The sequence below is a fragment of the Mixophyes fleayi genome, chromosome 3 (genome assembly GCF_038048845.1).
Source record: "Mixophyes fleayi isolate aMixFle1 chromosome 3, aMixFle1.hap1, whole genome shotgun sequence".
Lineage (NCBI taxonomy): Eukaryota > Metazoa > Chordata > Amphibia > Anura > Limnodynastidae > Mixophyes > Mixophyes fleayi.
In genome coordinates, this window is record NC_134404.1 from 252,010,067 (window position 1) to 252,029,609 (window position 19,543).

At 40.8% G+C, this 19,543-nt stretch overlaps 1 protein-coding gene across 1 annotated transcript in view; it reads left to right on the forward strand.

The window, feature by feature from the left end:
• CNKSR3 (CNKSR family member 3) overlaps window positions 1-19,543 on the forward strand; it is a 136,570-nt gene that overhangs the window by 31,135 nt on the left and 85,892 nt on the right. Inside the window, exon 2 of the mRNA XM_075203403.1 lies at window positions 8,481-8,644. Coding sequence (XP_075059504.1) covers window positions 8,481-8,644 — 164 coding nt within the window. The remainder of the gene's footprint in view (window positions 1-8,480; window positions 8,645-19,543) is intronic.

The following is a 19,543-nucleotide window of genomic DNA, read 5'->3' on the forward strand; positions in this document are numbered from 1 at the left end:
CTTTTGAACAGAGAACACTGTGACTTATCATAAGATACTCATTTCACAACAGAATCATGAGAGACTGAAAATGTTTTTTTATATTATACTACTTTTTCTTTGCTATTCTACACGTGATGATTTATATATGATGGAACACTGATCAAACAACAATATCTGATTGGTTACACAAGCGCCATCTTCCACCTGCCCTGTTGTTTATGGATTGTATATAGGACTCTTTATTTGGATGGAGTCAGAGGTGTGAATGGCTGCAAGTGTTTTGGTTTTCTGCATCTTTATAATTTCCAGGCTTTTTTATGAACTGAAATACAAACTTGTCAATGAAACCTCAGTATGAAAAGCAGTATATGCTATGAAAACAAAGGCTATCCTAACTACCTAGAAATGGAAAAGTTGAAAAACTGTGTCACTAACTACTATTTACCTAATAAAACTAGCAGAACTATTTGAGTAAGTGTCAAAATAAATGACTCTGAAATCCCCCAATCCCTACACCTCTGCAGGAAGTGTTCAAAGTTCTTCTGCTTGTATAAAAAAAGCATGATTGACCCTTTCACGTAAATATTACAAAACAAATAAAATCATTTTACAAACCATATAAATACTGCGCTGAAGAATCATAGACATTAGTTATTTTACAGTTAAGCTGCAATATATAATATTCTGCTATAATAGTCTGCAATAATAATAACAAGTTTTCCATATGTTCCTAAATTGACATTTAGGGACTGATTTTACAGTAAATGGTTTTGATTTAAAGAACAGGGCAATGTTTGGCTTCAGGAGCTGTGTGTTCATGTTACACTTAACCTAGGACAGGGAAATGGTTCTAGACAATTGATTTATAACACCAGCTGAACATATAGTTCCTAACCCATTAACTGTGCTTGAGGAAACACATTTCTCTTACTCTAAAAGGGCCAGAAGGATATCTTTTGTCCTTTGGGACAGATTTGATAGGTTGATTTACTAAAATAATTTAGTAAACACACTTTCTTCTCCTGTCAATCAAAGTGAAGTGAAAAAATAAAAAAAGCTAATGTTTGCACAATGTTTTATTATCCACATGTAAAGGATATGAACACGGAAATGGCAAATATATAATACAAGTGGGATAATTAGATTCTCTGCAAACTATAGTAACATCTGTATATAGCTGCTGATACTTAAAGGGGCATATTCAATTCTTGGCGTTACTGCCTAAAGCAGCGGTTCTCAAACTGTCACAGGGTGCCGCGATCGCCCTAGAAATAAAAAGAAGAAAAAAAAACAAAAAAAAACAAAACTTATCAATCATCCAGCACCGGATCCTCCTCCTCACTGACTGCCGGGCGTGACGTCATCACGTCCGTCAGCCTCAGTGAGGAGAAGCAGCAGAGAGGACGTCAGTAAAGAAGGTAAGTAAAGGAGAGTGAAGGGGGACAAAGAGAGATGCTGAAGGGGGACAAAGAGAGATGCTGAAGGGGGACAAAGAGAGATGCTGAAGGGGGACACAGAGAGACACGCTGAAGGGGGACAGAGATAGACGCTGACGGGGGACAGAGAGAGAAGCTGACGGGGGACAGAGAGAGAAGCTGACGGGGGACAGAGAGAGAAGCTGACGGGGGACAGAGAGAGAAGCTGACGGGGGACAGAGAGAGAAGCTGACGGGGGACAGAGAGAGAAGCTGACGGGGGACAGAGAGAGAAGCTGACGGGGGACAGAGAGAGATGCTGAAGGGGGACAGAGATAGACGCTGACGGGGGACAGAGAGAGAAGCTGACTGGGGACAGAGATAGACGCTGAAGGGGGACAGAGAGACACGCTGAAGGGGGACAGAGAGAGATGCTGAAGGGGGACAGAGAGAGATGCTGAAGGGGGACAGAGAGAGACGCTGAAGGGGGACAGAGAGAGATGCTGAAGGGGGACAGAGAGAGATGCTGAAGGGGGACAGAGAGAGATGCTGAAGGGGGACAGAGATAGACGCTGACGGGGGACAGAGAGACATGCTGAAGGGGGACAGAGAGACATGCTGAAGGGGGACAGAGAGAGATGCTGAAGGGGGACAGAGAGAGATGCTGAAGGGGGACAGAGAGAGACACGCTGAAGGGGGACAGAGAGAGACACGCTGAAGGGGGACAGAGAGACACGCTGAAGGGGGACAGAGAGAGACACGCTGAAGGGGGACAGAGAGAGACACGCTGAAGGGGGACAGAGAGACACGCTGAAGGGGGACAGAGAGACACGCTGAAGGGGGACAGAGAGAGACGCTGACGGGGGACAGAGAGACATGCTGACTGGGGACAGAGATAGACGCTGAAGGGGGACAGAGATAGACGCTGAAGGGGGACAGAGATAGACGCTGAAGGGGGACAGAGAGACACGCTGACGGGGGACAGAGAGACACGCTGACGGGGGACAGAGAGAGAAGCTGACTGGGGACAGAGATAGACGCTGAAGGGGACAGAGATAGACGCTGAAGGGGACAGAGAGAGATGCTGAAGGGGGACAGAGAGAGACGCTGAAGGGGGACAGAGAGAGATGCTGAAGGGGGACAGAGAGAGATGCTGAAGGGGGACAGAGAGAGACGCTGAAGGGGGACAGAGATAGACGCTGACGGGGGACAGAGAGACATGCTGAAGGGGGACAGAGAGACATGCTGAAGGGGGACAGAGAGACATGCTGAAGGGGGACAGAGAGAGATGCTGAAGGGGGACAGAGAGAGATGCTGAAGGGGGACAGAGAGAGACACGCTGAAGGGGGACAGAGAGAGACACGCTGAAGGGGGACAGAGAGAGACACGCTGAAGGGGGACAGAGAGAGACACGCTGAAGGGGGACAGAGAGACACGCTGAAGGGGGACAGAGAGAGACGCTGAAGGGGGACAGAGAGAGACGCTGAAGGGGGACAGAGAGAGACGCTGAAGGGGGACAGAGAGAGACGCTGAAGGGGGACAGAGAGAGACGCTGAAGGGGGACAGAGAGAGACGCTGAAGGGGGACAGAGAGAGAGAGACGCTGAAGGGGGACAGAGAGAGATGCTGAAGGAGGAGAGAGAGATGCTGAAGGGGGACAGAGAGAGAGACGCTGAAGGGGGACAGAGAGAGAGACGCTGAAGGAGGGGGACAGAGAGAGAGACGCTGAAGGAGGGGGACAGAGAGAGACTCTGAAGGAGGGGGACAGAGAGAGACCCTGAAGGAGGGGGACAGAGAGAGACCCTGAAGGAGGGGGACAGAGAGAGACCCTGAAGGAGGGGGACAGAGAGAGACCCTGAAGGAGGGGGACAGAGAGAGACCCTGAAGGAGGGGGACAGAGAGAGACGATGAAGGAGGGGGACAGAGAGAGACGATGAAGGAGGGGGACAGAAAGAGACGCTGAAGGAGGGGGACAGAGAGACAAGCTGAAGGGAGACAGAGAGACATGCTGAAGGGGGGGGACAGAGAGAGACGCTGAAGGAGGGGGTCAGAGAGAGAGACACACTGAAAGAGGGGGACAGAGAGAGACGTTGAATGGGGACAGAGAGAGACGCTGAAGGGAGACAGAGAGAGATGGCGAAGAACGGGACACAGAGTGTGAGATGGCGAAGAGGGGGCAGAGTAATATGGTGAAGGGGCGCAGTGATATGATGAAGGGGCACAATGTGATGGTGAAGGGGCCTAAATACATCTTACGTCATTTTGACCCAACTACTTAAAAAACGGGACTACCCGGTAATTATTTTGGCTTAGGGGTGCCTAGGAAAGATTATGGTGACCCTAAGGGTGCCTCGAACTGAGAAAGTTTGGGAACCACTGGCCTAAAGTAACGTGGCGCGTGCACTATTACCGTCATTACGGTAATAGTGCGTGTAAATACCGTTATTACGGTACATTTTAAGCTGGATTTCAGCTCGCAGCTCAGGGAGCTGCGAGCTGAAATCCAGCTTAGTATTACCGTAATAATGGTAATACTTTTTCCGCAACAGAAAACGCCAACAATTGAATATGCCCCGTGGAGTGTAAAGCTTTGCTGTAGCTAATTTAAGATGCAGTCAAACACAGACAATCTTACAATAGACGCAATTTACTTTCAGACTTCTTCGGGCTGAGTATCCACCAAACAGTAAGGTTCCAGTACAAGTGACCCGAGTGTTTCTACTAGTTGGAGGGTGCAAAATTCACTGGGGAAAGGAAATATAGCTTAAGCTCTCATGCAAAATGGGTTTATGTTGGGATAACAATTTAAGAGTTTAAAAAAACAAGATGTTGAATTATCCAGCCATTATATTTATGAACTTTCTTACTAACAAATTAGATGTCACACCCCATCTTAAATTTTATGGTTTTGTGTAATTTCTAACAATCCCTTTTTGTTGGGACTTAGTGAAAGCATGTTGAAACATGCGTAATAAAACAAAGCTCTATGTTTTCCTCATCATCAGTTGTCTGTTGTAGTAAGGGACAAGGAGAAGAAACCTGCAATATTATATGGTATCTCATCACCATTTATTTATAGTACGCCACTATTCCACAGCGTTATTCACACCAGTCACTGCCCCATGGAAGCTTACAGTCTAAATTCACACACACACACACACACACACACACACACACACACACACACACACACACACACACACACACACACACATTTTCTCAACAGCCAATTAACCTACCAGTATGTTTCTGGAGTGTGGAAGGAAACCTACGCAAACACAGTGAGAAGATAAAAACTGAAGTTATTGGTCGGGAAATCAAATTCATGACCCCAGCACTGTGAGACAGAAGTGCTAACCACTGAGCCACTGTGCTGCCCAGTACTTATAGTAGTAAGAAAATATTACGCACTAAACAATTAGATATATGTAAAAAATGTGGGTTAAATTTGACAGGTTGACGATGCACCAGCAGCAAGCTGTAAAATGTTGAGATTAATCCAGTAGGGAGGGACTTGCTTATACAAAATGTTTCTAAAGGTGTGAGTTGGTAAAAGGCTTTAATTAAGCGCAGGTATTGAATGATACAGATGCCTTAGTTGAAGATATTGATAGAAGCAACTATGAGGAATTTCATATCGCCATTGAAGGCCCACAAATTTGGGGAAAATACGCATCGGAGCTAGGTCAGCCAGGAACCTTAGCCCACGATAGGACCAATGCAGGAAAAAAGAGTGTTGTTGTCCAGGGGGAAAATTGGGTTATTCCATAGGGGGAACATAATTTCAGGATTTGCTATGGAATGCTCAGGTGTTTTAGTCCCATATCTGAAGTGAGAAGCGAGTAGTGGGTGGGAGTAGGGAAAGTGGTGGGTGATGTTTGATCGACATCCAAAGGAGGGTGTAGGTAGAAAGCAGTTGTATGAGATTAGTTTCTATGTCAACCCATAGCCTCGTGTCAAGTGGGGAGTGAAATAGGACTAGCTGGGTCAGATGCGTAGTTATGTAATATTTAGAGATATTTGAAAGCCCAAGTCCTCCCTCTGAAGTTTGAAGAAAAAGAGAACGGGCTTGTACTCGGGGTCGTTTGCTTGCCCAGACAAATTGGGCAATTTGTTTCTGATAGTCTTAAGCGGTAGCGACGGTATTCGAATAGGAAGTGTTTGGAACAAGTAGAGAATCCGTGGCACTAAGTTAATTTTAACCGCTGTTATACGGCCCAGCCAAGAGATGTATAACCTATCCCACTTCTCGAGGTCTCATTTCAGTGAGTTCAATAGATGGGGATAATAAGCAGCATATTTTTGACTATAATGGCCTGCTAGGTAGATTCCCAGGTACTTGAGCTTATCTAGTTGCCATCTATAGTTTGATTGGTGCTTCAGGAAGTCCAGAAGCTGGGGCGGTAAATTAAGAGGGAGGATTTCGGGCTTGTCTAGTTTGATTTTAAAGTTAGATACTGCACCATATTTTTTAATTTTACTCTGCAAGGCGGGGAGGGAGGTGAGGGGGTTAGTTATTGTGAGTAGATTGTCGTCTGCGTACATGGAGATCTTGTAATCGGTCCTACCCATCTGTATCCCTGTGATTGTTGCGAATTCGAGATGCTAATGGCTCCATCGTTAGAGCAAACAGCAGTGGGGAGAGTGGGCAGCCTTGTCGAGTGCCATTCCCAATTTGAAATGGGGGCGACGCACCGCCATTAGCCCTAAAGGTGGCCGATGGATTATAATATAAGGAAGCTAGTCCACATATAAATTGACCTTCAAATCCCATTGCTTTAAGGGTAGCTCTCATAAAGGGCCAGGGGACCCTGTCAAAAGCCTTTTCTGCGTCAAGAGACACCTCCAGAACATGGGGTCTGATCCCGGTTATTCAATTAAATTGATTGCTCGCCTTGTATTGTCTGCTCCCTGTCGAGCAGAGACGAAGCCCACCTGATCAGGGTGGACCAGAGCGGGTATCACTTGGGCCAGCCTGCTCGCCAGTAACTTAACAAATAGCTTTAAGTCTACATTTAGAAGGGAAATAGGCCGGTAGCTCTCACAGTGACTTGGCTCACGCCCCTCCTTGGCGATTACAAGTCTGCTCTGGTGGTGTCCCTCTCAAATGTTCTACCGCTTAAAATTGCTTAAAGAGGGAGAGGAGCATAGGCATTTTTTATAGTATAATGCTGTAAGGCCATCTGGACCCGGGGCTGCTGAAATCCTGAGGATTTTAATGGTCGCTGTAAACTCTTTTAATATGACCTCAGCATTTAATATTGACAGTTGTGCTTCCGTGATGCGAGGAAGCGAACACATTTGGAGGTATTTGTGTATCTGGGTATGATAAATGTCCGGGGGGTCAGTGGGTGGAGGGAGATTATATAACACGTTATAGTAAGTACGGAATTTATTTGCTATAGCTTGGGGATCATATATTAATTGCTGTGTATGAACTCTGATGGCCACAATTCGATCGCAAGTTTGTTTGTCCTGGAGCCTACGCTCCAAAAGCGTGTTGGCGATGCTAGGTAAAATTAAAAAAGTATTACAGGGTAAAACACAGATGGGGTATCATGAAATAAAAATACCTGGATTGTGTTGGGTTGAGGGATACAATTCCTGTGTGTAGGTGCATATTTTGTGACTGTTGTAGAAATGCAGTTTCTTTATCCTGAGCTGCAAAAATCGTTATTGTGTCAGCTTGAAGCAGAGGTGGATAGGATGATGGTAAAAGTGCAGAAGTTTATTAACATTAAAATTACATTAAATACTTACATAGTGGTGTTAGAAGTTCTGTTTGTAGAGGTCCTTCAGTTGCTGTTCTTGTATTCAATGCCATCTCCTGGTTGCTGCCTTTTATGGAAGCCTAGTGGTGACAAAAAGGCTACCAAGCTCTTTCAATGTAAATGTCTTACTGCCTCAGGTGGCGGGCACTTTGAGTAACCCGGGCCCCGTACACCAGTACCTCCTTTACCCCCCTGATGGCGGCCCTATATAGGACTATATGTATTTGCAATCCAAGTTAGCTAAGTTGGCACCATACCCAACAAGCTTAGTTCCATTGTTTTTATAAACATTCAGTAAAACACAGACATAGGTTAAGTTGACCAAACATGCTACTTGTATAACCCAGTGCGCTATTTGATACTATGTATCTGTTTATCCAGGACAGTCTTGTTTTTCCTTCAACTTTTGCTGCACCTGGATTAGCACAATTAGTAAAAATAGCTCCAACCAATTGTTTTGCTGAGCAAAAGTAATAGGGGGTTTATATACTTACTGCAGACATTTTTTTGTGCCACAGTGGAGACAATTTCTCTGCTTTAAAGCAATTGTCTGCAATGGTCAAGTATCCATCCTCCCATTCCCGACTAGCAGACATGCACATGACACTTCCATGGACTGCTAGTTAGCATTTATAGAAGAATAGGAAGCATACCCTGTAATAATATTTCTGAAATGTATTTGTTACCTGTAATATCCAGGTTTGTATATATTTACATAGTTACCATCATCATCATCACCATTTATTTATATAGCACCACTAATACCACAGCGCTGTACAGAGAACACACTCACATCAGTCCCTGTCCCATTGGGGCTTACAGTCTAAATTCCCTAACACACACACACACACACACACACACACACACACACACACACACACACACACACACACACACACACACACAGACACACAGACTAGGGTCAATTTGTTAGCAGCCAATTAACCTACCAGTATGTTTTTGGTGTGTAGGAGGAAACTGGAGCACTGGGAGGAAACCCACGCAAACACGGGGAGAACATACAAACTCCTCACAGATAGGGCCATGGTCGGGAATCAAACTCATGACCCCAGTACTGTGAGGCAGAAGTGCTAGCCATTAAGCCACCATTCTTCTCTTTCACTGTTTGGTTGTCCATAGACCTGTCATTCCACACTGTAAATTATAAGTGGAAAACAAAAGTACAAAATAGCTTTTTTCTTTCAAGCTTTTATTGTATTTAATTTTGTATATATATTATTTTGGCTGGTTTGCAAAAGAGATACAAAAAGACTATAGTTTTTGTGATCATTCTTCCATTTTTTTTATATTTAGGTCTTGATGACTCCTTGCAACAATATGTCCAAAGTGTTGAAAGGGAGAAGATTAATGGTGAACAGCTACTACAGATATCGCACCAGGATCTGGAGGAACTTGGAGTGACACGGATTGGTCATCAGGAACTTGTTCTAGAGGCTGTAGATCTTCTCTGTGCCTTGGTTAGTAACTAAATAACAAGTATTAAGATGACACCTACATTAATTTTATTTGATGTATTGGCTTATTTGCCTTATTGTTTCTCACCTCTATGAAATGTCAAAGATTTCCAAATATCCTTGCTTTTGCAGAACAACACCAGTTATTACTGCTCAAAAGCTTTAATTGCAATTGATTATTTTCTAGAATCCATTCTCTTAAGGCACTTGTTTTGAGGCAAGAGGGTTGGTAGGCTATTATATCACCGCATTTGCACTTAAAAAGAAGCAAAGTGTGACTTTGGAAAGCTTCCTATTTTAAAGTTGTCCTAGAATCTGTAAAATGTCATGCCTAAGTATACGTCACTTGAATGTGATTAAAGGATGTGCTTTCAAATGTTGAACTACTTATTGTGTGTTTAAAGATTCAGCACATTTGTTTTTGACAAGAGGCACAATTCTGTACCTTTCATTCTGCATGAAGATCCACTATTTGTACTTAACTGTGCTTTCCTTCTTTACACATGGGAGCTGGCATGGTTGATGAAATAATTGGAGAGTGACATATGGTGAGATCTGGGTCATATTTCACGGTTTGGATTGCCCGATCACGCCATATATACCAATGAAACATGCTGCATCTATGTAATTGTTATTAGACATCTAGCCCAATCAATACCTGTACCTGTAATTAACTATTCATAGAAAGCAAAGGTTAACTACAAGCCTCTGGCCAAACCTCAGAATGATTGTTTGCATATTTCTATAGGTTTAACATTTTTACAATATTTACAACTTTTCATCGTGGATCAATTAAATATAATGAACTAGCAAAAAAAATCTAGAGTTTGTTGTTATGATATTGATATGCGAATCTTGATGTGTCTTAATTTATTAATACAAAAACGTTTTAAAAAGCTAAAATGAGTCACTGTTGTTTTCATGGCATGCATGATGGAAGCCAGGGTAATAGAGCCAGACGTGTATACACAGTTACCTCCCTGCCAGTGATAGGAAAGAATGTCTTTCAATTCCAATCTCATTACTATTCTGCATTCCCTTCGACTTGTCATACATTTTTTTAAATGTATGCCCATTTTTCTTAAAATGGAAGCAAATTTTCCCCTGCAGACAATAAAACAGCATTTCTGTTTATAGCACAAAGTAATCTTGAAATGAAAAGTATGCAGGGAAAATGTTGTATGTCATGATTTCACATGATTCAATGTAGACAAGAGAAGCTGTTGTTTTTAAAAATAATGTTTATTTATTTATGTAATTATCCCATTTAAAATATAGTATATCAGAAATTGGCACACTATTTTAGTCAACTCCATAACTGTAAGTGTAATACTCAAAATCTGCATTTATTCCTGCAGTTCTTTTCCTTATGGATTTCTTTGATTCTATCCTTCAGTGAATAGTGCATATACCATGTGAGCTTGGTCCTGCTTCTTGCATTTTAGATCACACATGGAGCATGAGTGGAAGAGGCTCACAGAAGTGCAGTCTCTGAGAGCATACAGCATGAGCACATGCTTGCTGCTCAGAATGCAATGGATTATTGGCTACTGTCACCTGAAGGGGCTTATAACATTAGCTAGCCAGGATAGAGTGTTTCTAATTTGACTCTAGGGACCTGAGTCATTAAAGAAGGTAAGGCAAAAAAAGGAGTAAATTTTCTCTGACAAACCATGTTAATCAACGCCAGGGGTGCAAATTAGCTTATTATTTTGCACATCAGTTAAATACTGGCTGTTTTTTCATCTAGCACACAAATACGTAATAGCTTTATTTGTACACTGAAATTTAAAGTTGATCTAGGACATGCCCTACCCCAACTATAAATCTGTCCCCACATTTTAAATTTACCTCCCCCTCCAATGCAAAATGATTTTGCCCAGATACAAAGTTACTCCTTTTTATGCTTTACTCTCCTTAATGACTCAGGCGCTAAATATCTACCAACAGGTGTATTGGCAAATCACAGGTTTTACAACTGCCCGTGTGTACATTGCCCTGCTCGCTGGAAAGTAATCACATCTTGAGCAGGCCTGAGGACATTAATCAATAGAAAGCTGTGAAGCACACACTGCACGGTATTTTATCAAATGTCAAATGGATTCTGAACACCAGGTTCTTAATATTTGATATTTTGGATGCTTGGAAAATGTTTAATTCCCATAATGATCTGATGCACGGGAACATACCACGAGTAAATGTAAAACTGTGAGTACAAGCCCTTAGTCTGTGATATCTTTCTAACCCATTTGCCCAGGAATGATACAGCTTGACTCTAGGCAAATAGCTGGACTTCAAGTTGCTATGCACACATGGTTATGTTCTCCAACCAGCAGTCAATTTCATAGCTCCCCTGCCTAGCAAGCATCCACAAAGCAGAGGAGCTGTATGATGGAAGTGAGCACTTCCAATATCAGCTAATTCCAGCTATTTGCATACTGCACACACTGGGCAATTTACATAGAAAATGCTGGTGCAAATTGCATCCAGTTGCATACATTTACTTGTTTATGCAGAGCTGCATGTATCTAAAAATATGTGCGACTCAGCAATCTACTTTAAATGCGTGTACTACATGAAGATATATTTCATGGTCAAATGTATGTTGATACCCCTACTAATTACTGTATTTGGGTATTTCAGCCACACCCATTACCAGAAGGTGCACAAAAGCAAACATACAGTCTTGTAATCTCCAAAGTAAAACATTAGCAGTAGAATGTGTCGTACTGAAGATTTTTCAATGTAGCACTGTCCTAGGATGCTATATTTCCAACAAGTCAGTTTGTGAAATTTCTGCACTTCTAGAGTTGCTCTGGTTAACTGTAAGTGCTGTTATTGGGAATTGGAAATTTCTAGGAGAAACAACACCTTAGCGTCAAAACAATAGGCCGCACAAGCTCATGGAGGGCACCATAGAGTGCTGAAACGCGCAATACAGAAAAATCGTTGGCCCTCCAACACTCACTACCGAGTTCCAAGCTCCCTGTGGAACCAATATCAGCACAAAAACGGTTAATTGGGAAATTCATGGATTGGGTGTCCTTGGTAAAGCAGCCACACACGAGTCATTATGCTCATTGACAAATGTCCACTGGAGTGGTGTAAAGCATATTCCTACTGGACTCTGGAGCTGTGGAAATGTATTCTGTGGAGTGACAAATCATGCTTCACCATCTGGCAGCCTGACAGGGGAATGTGGGTTTGCAGATGGCAGAAGAATGCTTCCTACACGAATGCATACTTCGAGCTGTAATATTTGGTGGAGGTGGAATAATGGTCTTGGGCCGTTTTTCATGGTTTAGCCAGGGCCCCATAGTTCCAGAGAAGTGAAATCTTAATGCTACAACATTCAGTGACATTCTAGAGAATTGTGTGCTTACAACTTTGTGGCAACAATTTGGGGAGGGCCATCAAAAAATGGTTTCCTGAGTTTGGTGTGGAAGAATTTGAGACTGGGGTGCACAAATCCCTGACCTCAAACATATCAAAGAACTTTGAGGTGAATTGGAACACTGACTTTGAGCCAGTATTATTGCCAACATAATGTCCAACTTCACTAATGCTCTTTTAGCTGAATGGATGCGAATCCCCGCAGCAATGTTCCAGAGTCTGGTGGAGAGCCTTCTTAAAATAATGGATGTTATTATAGCAGCAAGTGGGAAGGGGGACTCCATATTAGTGCCCATGGTTATGGAATGAGAAGATCAATGAGAAGAGAATGGATGTAATGTTCATGTATCCACATACTTTTGCCTATGTAGTGTACTTTTAAAGCAAAAATTATACTAGCATTACTGCTCAACACCCAGGCTGGTATGACAAAATGATCTTCATTGCTGCAAAATCCCACGTGAGTTTAGTCGCTTCTAACTAATCAGAGTGTCTTTCCCATGATCTGGCCAGTCAAACTAAAGCCAATCTGTTTGGTTATAATTATTGGCTCTTAGTCTGTCATTTGCAATATGGCTCCTGTAAGGAATTGTACTTTCATTGATAATGTGTTTTCTTTTTTAACTCTGTGGATTGCAAACCTTGAAGAAAGAAGAGGACTCCCCTGGAACTAGTTGACCATTAAGTGGTTAATAGGTTATATCTCACGGAATGTTTATTTAAATACAGGACTGTCATGGTGTAGGTGTCTTTATTTTACAGTGTTTTTATTGCAGGTGAATTACAGATAGCAGGTTCTACAAGTGCCACCATGCTCTGGCAACCATGGGTATGCTGGCACTTGTAATTCTACATGTGCAAGCATACCCTAGCACTGTAGGCATGACAGGGCCCGCTGGACCTGTATTTTTTCAGCGACAAAACACTTTGATCTATTTTAAACCATTTTATTACCCTACACCACCACACCATGGGGCTGTTTTTTTTGTGAGCTCTATTAACATCATGGCATCCCAGCCTGTCATAACATAATGCCGTTGTAGCATTTTTTGGGGAGATCACATGCTGTTTATCCCCCTGATTTTGCAACAACCAGGCTAGGCTATGCACATTAGTGCTGGTTGCACCTTTGGGAAAGCACATTTCCTGTAGTAGTGATCATCAGCATGTATGTACCAGGGATGTAGAACCTGCAACAGATAGGCCTCTTTGAGAGACTCTTGTGGCTGTCTCGACCTCTACAAATGCAGCAGATACGTGAACATTCCTTTACTGTACCCGTTCCACCTCTCTAAGTATAGAAAGTAGTAGGTGTAAGATGCATCTGAGTCTACATAGGGAAATGTATATTTTAACACAAATAAAATGGACTTTTATCCAACTCTACATGAATCCCACTGTTATTATGCTCTTTCTTGGACAAGGCCACTTTCCCACAAGGGACACTCATTAGTAATTATTTAGAATTTATGTGAAAAGTTATTGCTATGTTGTTCACAAAAAAACAGAAAAAAGATTTGCGTCAGTGTTGTTTTGCTGTAAGTTTTAAATGAATCAAGTCTCTGCTCTTAAGCTGAGAAGACCAGTATCTCAGTGGGTGTAGTATTACACCTGTGAGATGAGAAGATGTGCAGGATCTGAAATTGTATCTTGTACTAAATTAGAGACATCCTAATGCTTTTATATCTTATCTTGTCCATTGTCTTTGTGTTTTACCAGAAAATGAAACAAAACTGGATGAATGCCAGATCCTTAGGCTGTATTATGTCTTGTACAATTTCCTACTCATTTCCTTTGTTAAGCAGTGTTTCTGACCTCAGATTTATTTGGTAAAAGTCAGTATGTGTTTGCCCCTCCCCTATAGAGTTTTACATTAAACAGAATGTGTCACTGCATAGCTTTGAAAAAAATGTTTTGGTATTTTCCTTCTCTCACGGTATATACTGGAAGGAGGAAAATCCTGTGAAAGAACCTACATTCTTACAAATCTAAGGAGGTATGCTGTAATTTAACTTAACAAGTTAACTTGATATTTGTTGGCCAAAAAATGCACCTGTTTCAATATGTCGCATACTGTCTATGCTTGTTTGGTGATACATGAACTGCTGGCTTCTCCTTACATTTCCCTGTATATGATCGACATCAAAACTATTTAGCTCAATATAATTTTTACTATTTTTATTTGTCTCCAGTGTTTTCTCTTGCTGATAGCCCCTCCCCATTTCCAAAACCTCATACATTTTAAAATCATAATAAACCATACTTGCCAACTTGCAGAAGTTGGCTTCCGGGAGCCTGCCGGGGGGAGGTGGGCGTGATGGGGGTGGGGCTCCAAAATTTGTGTCATTTTGGCCCCGCTAAACGCCGTGATTCTCGGTGAATCGCTGCGTTTTGGACCTAATTCTGCCCACTTCACTAGGATGCGGGAGATTGCCACACTCTCCCGGGAGTCCATGAGACTCTTGCAAAATGCGGGAGTCTCCCGGACATTCCGGGAGAGTTGGCAAGTATGTAATCAACTCATACCTTCCAACAAAAGTCCTGATCTGCAGGATAGTGTGAATCCCGCTAGAAATCATGACTGTACCACTTTAACCAGAAAAGCTGGGAAGTATGATATATCAGGAAAAAATGTTTAGACCCTCTTCCCTTTGGCTCACCCCATTAACACCCACTTCCCACCCTCCCTCCCTTATACCATTCACACTTTGCTACATGTCTAGATATTGTTTTATTAACTATTGGAACGATCCAAAAGGCACACCAAGAGCTTTGCATCATTTATTCACTGTGGTTTTCTTTCAAGTTAGTACAATTCTGTGCTACTGTTGTTAATAGATTCATTATCGCATATCTTGTAACCTACCAATTCTCTATATCTTGTACATTGCTAAACCCTTAATTAAAAAGATTACAGAACAAAACAAAACCCATGGGAAAGTAATACAGAGATATGAAAGCTTAGTTAGACAGTCTCACCTTTGCTGAATGAGAGTTGCCATGATGATGTATATGAAAGTAGATTGTACTGTACTGTGCTGATCTGGTGCACTATAGTAAAGGTTGTCCACTTGTGGACTTTCTCTTTTTAATCAGTCCTGCACCCCAAACCCCCCCCCCCCCCCCCCCCCCGACACCTTTCAATTGCTGTGTCGCAGAGCTCGCATGCTACTTTTTGACACAGCAGAAAAAAATGATCAAACTCTCAATAGGGCTTCAATTAAGCGAAAAGGAGTCTTTCAGGGGAAGGGTTAGCCCCAGACCAGCATGGAGAAGCATATAGGCCTGTCAGTAGCTGTATCTTTTGCACCTGCTAGAAGGCATATACAAATACACTGATGATGAGGACAGTCACTAGCTAGCTGCTTCTCACTGGCTCATTGCAAAATTTATCTCTGAAGCGGATAGGTATTTTCTTCATTCATTTTGCATGTATTGTAAGATTTTGTGGGCGTATTTTAAAAATATATATATTTTTTGCTAATATATGTTCTATATTCGTGAATGTATATTTTGCTAACAAACCAATGTTAACATCTTTTGCTTATGACCTTGTAGTGTGTGTATGTATGTATGCCTGTCATAGTCCTGATATAAACCTGTCCTATATGCTACATGTGCAGAGCTGGACACATGCCTATAACTCATCATATGTATATATGCTATTTTTACTGGCAGATTTTTTTTAGTTTAAATCAGGCTCTTTGGGGCATATTCAATTCTCGGCGGAAACGCAGAAAATCTCACGGTTTGCGCACGATTCCCGTTATTACGGTAATCGTGCGCAGAAAAAACGTTAATACGATAATTTTCTCGCTGGATTTCAGCTCGCGGCTCAAGGTATTAACGGTAATAGTTTTTCCGCGGCGCGGAAAATAAACAATTGAATATGCCCCTTTGTCTTTGTCTGTATGTAGTGTTTATTTATGTTTATGTAGTTTGCATAGCTGACAAAATACCCTTCCTTGTTGACACACACCAGAATACAAATAGGATGAATCATTCTTCTCACAAGAGATTTGAACTAATCATTGTAAACTTATTGGGCTATCTAAAAATAGATTGATGTAGGAATTTTTATTAAAAATTAAATGTAGTAAAACCTTACCACTAATGGCAAAAAAAATAAATACCCTTTTTAATTGCAAGTTCATATTTGCTCAAGTGCAATACATTGCCTGAAAAGTCGCATGTGCTAAATAACTCAATCACCTGTTCTCAGTAGTTTTCAAATATAAATATCCCTCTCTTTGTGAGGTCCTAAAAGCATGGAGAAGACTACAAAAAAGCAACATTCAAAATTAAGTGGAAACAGCATTCAAAACAAGTCAGGGATATGATTATAGAGGGTAACTATTCTAAGTAAAGCTATATGAACGTTGTAAAGGCATTGGACATTGTGTGGACCTCCGTGCAGTCACCTGTACAGAAGTGGAAGACATAACTACAGCCACACTTCCTAGATCAGGCTGCCCTCTGAAACCTAGTGCCAGGATGAGAAGAGCACTCATCAGAGAAGTTACTCTGAGGCCAACTGTGCCATTGAATGACACAAGTGTGTGGCTACAAGGGAAGATTATATACATGGGTCAACAATCTCTAAGACACTCCACAAAAATTGCCTTTAACGGGAAGGTCACAAGGAAGAAGCCCTGACTGAAAAACACACATCCTTTCCTGCAAAGCCCTATCTAGAAGAGACGTGTCAGAAATTGTGAAGAAGATAAAGTGGAACTTTTTAACCTGAATGATAAGAGGTACAGTATGTATGCACAGATCAAACACTGAAAATCCTATTGTGAATAATAACAGTTTTAGCAACATGGTTTTTTTGGATCCTTTGCAGCAGCATGGACTAGCAATATTATCAGGATTGATGGGAAGATGAGTGGCACATATTACAGACAAATCTTGTAATGCTACCCTCTACTAAAAAGCTACTAAAATTGGGGGCTGAAAGCGTTTTCAGGACATTGTATCATGTATCTGTTTAAAGTGTAGTAAAAGACAAAATAGTTAATCATTTTTCTTAAAACATCTTCTAAGATGAATTTCTACATGTGAAAGTTGTAGCAATTTTTAAGTGTGATATATAAACGAGTAAAAGAGGGAAGCCAAGTTTTCTGCATCATACTTTACTGCTATTAAACAAGATTATTTATTTATACAAATCTTTGAATACGGGATGGAATATCACAGAAATTTAGCAGTACCCAGGGAATGATTTTTGAATGGCATTTAATAGTCATTGCAAGAAGATTAAGATAGTAGAGTTAAGCCCACCCAGAATATTTTGTTACGTTTAGTTCCATGTTAAACCAAATTTTCCAACATGTGCCATTTATCGCAAGCTTGGCATTTTCTAAGCCTCACTTGCATGCACACTGTGTCAGCAAAAACAACACATGAGTCAAAAGATGTCTTTAAAAAAAATGTCTTTCAGATGTGGTTAAAGAACTCATCCTTTCATCTAAAGGATTTCTTAGGTAATTGAGCTGTCCTTGAAAACATCAAGATATTTGAAGTTATGTTTATTAACATGACTGAAAATATGTCAGAGTGTTTGCTTACTAAAATGTTGTTCCAAAACTGAAGAATTGGTCGAGAGAAGATGAGATTCAAAAATAGATGTTGATTATATCATATTCAATAAAAGCTATGCATGTTTCACATAAACTCAGTTACAAGGGTAATGATAATATGTGGTACAATGAACCCTCTACCTTCTTACACTATATTGTTATAAGTTTTTAACAAGTAACTGAGGAGTTCAGTGACCTTTCAAACACACACATTTGTTTTTTAAACATATAAGCAACCAAGGGATTTTGTTTCAATGCTTTTTTTTACTACTGTTATGATTGATTTTCTTTTGACATCTGTTGCAACCTAAAGAAGACCAGACTCAACTGAGCAAAACAAAATCAATAATTGCAATATGACTGCTGTTTATTTATGACCAGAGTATGTTGATTGATATAAAAATATTCTTTAGCAATATACAGAACTTGAGAAGTTAGTAGACTTATAATTTGTGATGTGTCACGCTTTTGTTGAGAAGACCTTGTAGCCCCTGCCAGAGATACCAGGGTATATGAGTAACAAAGGAACTATAGGAGGATTTCATTTTTCCACTAAAATAAAATATGTGGCATGTGCATTTACTTCTACAATATGACCTTTCATAGCTTCAAAGTAAATATTTTCCAACCAATCCTTATTATTCATCTCTTGTGGGAAAAATGTATAACAAGTATCAAGTATCTTATCAGTTTTCTTGTCAGATTATTGTTTGCATCCATCAGCCAATTATGTTAGCAAGAAAATAATAATTATATATAGACTTTTTGTATTTTTCTCTTTCTTGATTTGCTGCTAGATGTGAACATATATGCAACAAGCTTGTTAAAATGTACACTTTTCACAAATCACTCCTTAATTCTTACAGACATTATTAATGGAGCCTTCACAAAGTGAACTAATATTTTGATTTGTTGTGTGACCAATATGCACCTTTTCTACACTGATGTTCTTGTTTTCTTTCTATTGCTAGGATCTAGAATTCTGAAATGAACCAAAAAAAGCACAATTTCCACTGTCTCATCAATACCAAATATATATAAGGGGTCACTAGTGAACACAGTATTGAAATTAGGTAACATTCCATTAAGATCAAAGGTTACCTCTCAGTCACTTGTTCTTTTTAGTTCACATCACATTTTTCTGTTCACTGTTGCATGCCCTAAAGCAGTCAGAATAGCTTATGTCTAAATAGTCATTTAAAGGGTGGGAGAGTTGGTGGAGGAAGATAGGGTTTAAGAGACTGCACTGTAATTACAATAACCGGTAAAACCCCTTTTAACATATTAGACTATTCCCCTTGTTAGTGTCAATTTGATTGCTTTGCATTGGCTGACTTTGAGCATTTTAGCCATTTACGTAAAATACATCAAAATATGTTTTTCTATCTTAATAGGATCTGTACAATATAGTAAAACTATAGATAATAAAGTACCAGTTTATGAAAAAAAAGCTGGCCCCCTAACAGGATTTTAGGGCTCTCCAACTCTTGAAAAGATAGAATTTAAGAAGGATGCATTACTTCTTCAGGCTTTATTAAGTGTGGAGAGTTGTCTCTGTGTATGTCTCTAGGGTGATCGTTCAATTTTTTCAAAGTAACATCCTTCTGCAGATCTGCACTGAGGCAGTTTGTAGCATACATTTTTCATGTTCAATTTATTTTAGCCTGGGGGCTAAAACTTCTCCTACAATTTTTTTCTGTTTCCTCCTTGATTCTGAAACGGATAGATTGCTTGAACACCTGAAAGCTTACAGCTTTGGCCCATGAGCAGCGTCCTGTCCTTATAACGTGGCTTTAAGAATATGTGCTTTCACTGGTGAAAGGTCTTATTTTCTCCTTGTAGTTTATATAAATTAACTACCACTGGAGATAGCCCATGTTGGAAGCAACTGTTTTTAAGCTATCAAGGTTGTACTCCCTGTTCTAAT